At 50.0% G+C, this 4,751-nt stretch overlaps 1 protein-coding gene across 1 annotated transcript; it reads left to right on the top strand.

Moving 5' to 3' along the window:
* Positions 1–1,119: 1,119 nt before the first annotated feature.
* LOC125522449 (AP2-like ethylene-responsive transcription factor AIL5) lies at positions 1,120–4,121 on the top strand. The gene is made up of 9 exons (XM_048687510.2): positions 1,120–1,341; positions 1,458–1,737; positions 1,987–2,069; positions 2,204–2,212; positions 2,335–2,423; positions 2,517–2,590; positions 2,801–2,851; positions 3,010–3,086; positions 3,251–4,121. Exons 1-9 carry the CDS (start codon positions 1,215–1,217, stop codon positions 3,868–3,870), a joined length of 1,410 nt encoding a protein of 469 aa, XP_048543467.1. The 5' UTR covers positions 1,120–1,214; the 3' UTR covers positions 3,871–4,121.
* Positions 4,122–4,751: the final 630 nt, after the last annotated feature.

The following is a 4,751-nucleotide window of genomic DNA, read 5'->3' as shown; positions in this document are numbered from 1 at the left end:
CAATTTGCGAGTCCAACCTGCTTGTGCCATTTTCAGGAGAGAATTAAGCAACGAAAGGATTTAGATATATGTAATCTACCAAGTGAAAGTGGTAATAATTGCTCTAAGGTAAATTCATGCAACTTCTTATATTCTAAAATAGAGTCCTAATGCATCATATATGTAAAGCCACATCACACTGAAAAGAACCATCGCTGGATATATCGAGGATCAAACAAATTCGTTATATCTTGGCAGTTGGGGCCTTTTAACAGACTGAATATTTGCCCGTGCGTTAAAACGGGTGTAAATATTCTATAGTATGTTAGCCCATGATTACCTTGTATATTAGTGTGATTGTCTAAATAGTTGTTTAAAGTTATGCCCGTGAATCATCGACCTAAATGAATTATAGGATTTTATTTGGTAAGCCAATAAAATACGCGAGTGGAGGGGGAATGTTATACGAAGGATGAGGTGAACGACAGAACCTTACGGTCTTTTCAAGTAGGATAGGAGATATCACACTCCATCAGTCTTGTACACTAGCAGTAACCAAGCAATGAGACCATTTATCACATCAAAGTAAATTAATCCACGCGTGAGAAGCGCCATGGAGGAGGAGTGAAACACTACTCATCAGAGTGGAGAAAAGCAACGGCACCACCACCCACGCCCTCCTCCAGCTATGCTCCACGGGTTTGGCGTAGAGAGCAAACAAAAAGGGAGAGGGGGAAAAGAAAAGGCGCGTGCATGGCTAGCTAGCGCGCGCGGCTATGGCGGGGGGCTGCATGCGGGGGAACAGCGGCCGCCATTCCGGTCAAGGAGACCGCCCATACCACCCCGTGGAACGCCTCCACGTTGTCGACCACCATTACCACCCCCCGGCCCCTTTGGATTCTCGCAAAGCGAGAGGCTACCATGCATTAAACTACTCCCCAAATCACTCCCTCTCTCTAATTAATCTCGCCCTCCTTGGCCCGTGTGCAGGCTCTCTACTCTGCTTGGACGGGTGGTTTCCTTGGACGCATTCACATCCTCTCTAGAGAGAGGGGGTGTGTGAACAGTGCACAGTTCAAACAAGCAAGCTCAGGGGACCGGCCGGAGCTTGCACTCTCTATTTATACCGGACTTTGACTATTCCCTGCAGAGAGTCAGTCCCATTCCCCTCCTTGCACCGGCACTACTACCCTTCTTCTAGCTTAGACTTCTATCAAGGCACGCGCGCGGCCGCCATGGATATGGACATGAGCTCCGCTACCCACCCTGCTCACCACTGGCTCTCCTTCTCCCTCTCCAACAACTACCACCACGGCCTCCTCGAGGCCCTCTCCAGCTCCTCCTCCGGCCACCAGATCGCCGGTAAGGACGCCAACACCCCTAGCTATCCCTATATCGATCATGTACTAGTGATCGAGCTAGCTACACATCCGATATGGACTGTGGCTCACGGTGCATGTTTTCTTGTGCTTCTGCAGGGGAGGAGGGGACGGTGGACGAGGCGCCTAAGATGGAGGACTTCCTTGGCGGTGTCGGCGGCGCCGGAACGACATCGACGGCCGTGGTGGACCACGGCGAGCTGGGAAGCATCGCCGCGGGGTTCTTGCACCGGTATCCGGCGCATGACGGGACGCTGGATCAGAACTCTGGCGCGGTGACCGTAGCGGCGGCGACGATGGAGGTCGCTGAGTCCGATCAGGCGAGGAGGCCCGCCGAGACGTTCGGCCAGCGGACGTCCATCTACCGCGGCGTCACCAGGTAGGGATTATATACTTGCTAATCACATGCATGCATCTTCTTCTTCCCATCGAGAGGAAAGAAAAACATACTACTAGCTAGTTTGGTAGGATGATTCTTACTTCTTGGTACTACTAGCTAAACATCTATTGCATGCACCGGATCAGAGTGAACTGCTGGTACTTTTCTGATTCAATTAAGTTTCTTTTTGGTAATGCATCTCGTGGTGTTTGTGCATGTAATAATGTATGATTTGGCCTATGTATGCAGGCACCGGTGGACGGGGAGGTACGAGGCGCACCTGTGGGACAACAGCTGCCGCCGGGAGGGCCAAAGCCGCAAAGGCCGCCAAGGTACACCATCATGCATGCTTTGCTCAATAATCCTGCAAATACAAGAAATATAAATTCTGATCGCTAACATGTTTTGCTGCCTTTTCCTCACAAATCTCTGAACCTGCCGATGCATTGGTGATAATGATCATCAGTTTACTTAGGTATGTTAATTGCATTCCACATCCAGCTAATTTATCCATCTATCTTCATTGCCATGTGGTCCATGTATGATTTGGAACAAGAAATGTTTGAGGGCTTACAGTAGAAATTGGGGGAAATGCAGGAGGCTATGACAAAGAGGAGAAAGCCGCGAGGGCCTACGACATGGCTGCGCTCAAGTACTGGGGCCCAACCACCACGACGAACTTCCCGGTGAGTGACCGACTTTGCTAAGAGATCGACATTTGTTGACAACTCCATATGCATCAGAATGCTGATCATCGCTGAGTTCTTTGCTATCTAAAGGTGGCCAACTATGAGAAGGAGCTGGAGGAGATGAAGTCGATGACGCGGCAGGAGTTCATCGCTTCACTTCGCAGGTGAGCACTTGGCCGGCGACCGCCCAGATTGCCAGATTCACCGGGCTTGCTGACTTATGCGCCCTGTTCATTTTCTCCACGTACACACCTTGGTGTACGCACGCGTGCACGCACGCATGGCCAGTCCGCACAGCTTTTGCATGTGATCTGCTTTACTCCGGCCGAGTTCCAACACATGCATTTTGACCTCAATGCGTGTTCCTCACACAGGAAGAGCAGCGGCTTCTCACGAGGGGCGTCCATCTACAGAGGAGTAACAAGGTAATTAACAATTGTTTCACCTGAATGAGCTCGCCAAAACAAAATGTGGTACCAGTCTGAACTTTGAATATATGAAGAAGGAACACGCCACAAATGTCTTCATCTTTTAGTCAAATGTTCGTAACAATCGAGATTTGATTTTGTATATTTGATGACAGGCATCATCAGCACGGCCGGTGGCAGGCAAGGATCGGCAGGGTGGCCGGAAACAAGGACCTGTACCTGGGAACTTTCAGTGAGTCTTCTTGATCCCACATTGCCATTTTTTGCCCTTTCATGTGCCACCACCACAGGGCTCAGTGCATTACTAAATTGATTAAGTCACTGGTGATTAATTTAAGATATTAGGCAAAAACAAACAATGTGGTACAATTATCTGACCGTCTCTCCGCACCACAGGCACGCAGGAGGAGGCGGCGGAGGCGTACGACATTGCGGCGATCAAGTTCCGGGGGCTTAACGCCGTGACCAACTTCGACATGAGCCGGTACGACGTCGAGAGCATCCTCAACAGCGACCTGCCCATCGGTGCTGGGGCGGCTGCCCGCGCCTCCAAGTTCCAACCGGACGTCCTATCGCTGCCGGCACCGAACGTGGCATCGCCAGACATGCTGCCACCGGCGGAGAAGGACTACTGGTCCCTCCTCGCCATGCACTATCAGCAGCAGCAGCAACAGCACCTGCAGCAGCAGCAGTTCCCTGCATCGGCATTTGAGACGTACGGCTCCGGCGTGAACGTGGACTTCACAATGGGCATGAGCGGCACCAACAACCCCAGCGGCGGCGGCGCCACCGTGTGGGGCGCCACCGGCCCAACAGGACACGGCGACGGCAGCAGGCAGAGCAACAGCTACTCCAGCAACATTCCTTATGCTTCCATGGTGTCTGGATCAGCGGCGTCAGCCGGTGGGGGATACGAGGGCTCCACCGGCAACAATGGCACCTGGGTGACGACGAGCAACCCGGCCGCCAGCGCGACGGCTCCTCAGTACTACAACTATCTGTTTGGCATGGAGTAGTAGGTGATTCATCACTGACTGCCTAGCTAGTAGTAGCTAGCTGTAGCTGAAATTGGGTGATAGGCCTAGGAGGAGGAGGGAGAGGGACTAACATGGAACTGATCAAAATTTTGGCTGCTGCTGCATGCATGGGAACGATGTATGATGAATGCGATGCTATTCTTTTTTACTTCCTGACAAGGTCCTGTAGGCTGTAGCGGAGAACACTCGTGTATCATCGGAATTTCTAATCCAGGTTATTCTTCTAGTTCTCTGGTGTGTCAGCTACAGTACGAGCATTCGAAAAGTACTGTATGTCTTCTTTACTTCTAGTTCTTTGGTCAGTTGCAGTATGGGTTTTTGAGAAGTACTGTATGTCTAACTTCACGGAAACATATTGAGCAAGTGTGGGGACATCAGGTGAATGAGAAGAAGAATTTTCAGAAAATGCGGTAGAGTACATACTCGGGGTTGTAAAATCTTGGGAACGACTGACACGCGAGCATTGGAATTTGGAAACTGTAGTGGCTACCTGCACAGAAACATTGGTGGTCAGTCTAAAATAACATGGAAGTTGGATTTATAAACAGAATGAACGGAAGACCAAGAAACATGTTTTTATAACCAAAAAACAACAATGATGAGAAACAAGCTTGTCACTCAGTCGACAGCAATGATCCTCACAATGTGCTGCGTAGTTGGAATTAAGGAAAATAAGCATATTGCCATACCAAGAGGATAACTATCTCTCTGTAAAAGACCAAATGGAGACATCTGATAGTTAGAAATCGGAGGGGGAGGCCTCTCCTTCGATAAAAAAGAAAGAGAGGATAACTATTTTTTTTAGAACAAAGGCTCAAGAAGAGGATAACTATCTTCTGCACCAGCAGAGACATCTGATC

The sequence above is a fragment of the Triticum urartu genome, chromosome 7A, assembly GCF_056163025.1.
Source record: "Triticum urartu cultivar PI428250 chromosome 7A, HENAU_Tu73, whole genome shotgun sequence".
NCBI classification, from domain to species: Eukaryota; Viridiplantae; Streptophyta; class Magnoliopsida; order Poales; family Poaceae; genus Triticum; species Triticum urartu.
Note: the sequence above shows the minus strand (reverse complement) of the source record. Positions and strands in the feature narration are given on the sequence as shown.

Coding starts and splice junctions, on each gene's coding strand:
- LOC125522449 (XM_048687510.2), top strand. CDS start 1,215: ATGGATATGGACATGAGCTCCGCTACCCACCCTGCTCACCACTGGCTC. Junction 2,424..2,516: donor CCACCACGACGAACTTCCCG/GTGAGTGACCGA, acceptor TGCTATCTAAAG/GTGGCCAACTATGAGAAGGA. Junction 3,087..3,250: donor CCTGTACCTGGGAACTTTCA/GTGAGTCTTCTT, acceptor TCCGCACCACAG/GCACGCAGGAGGAGGCGGCG.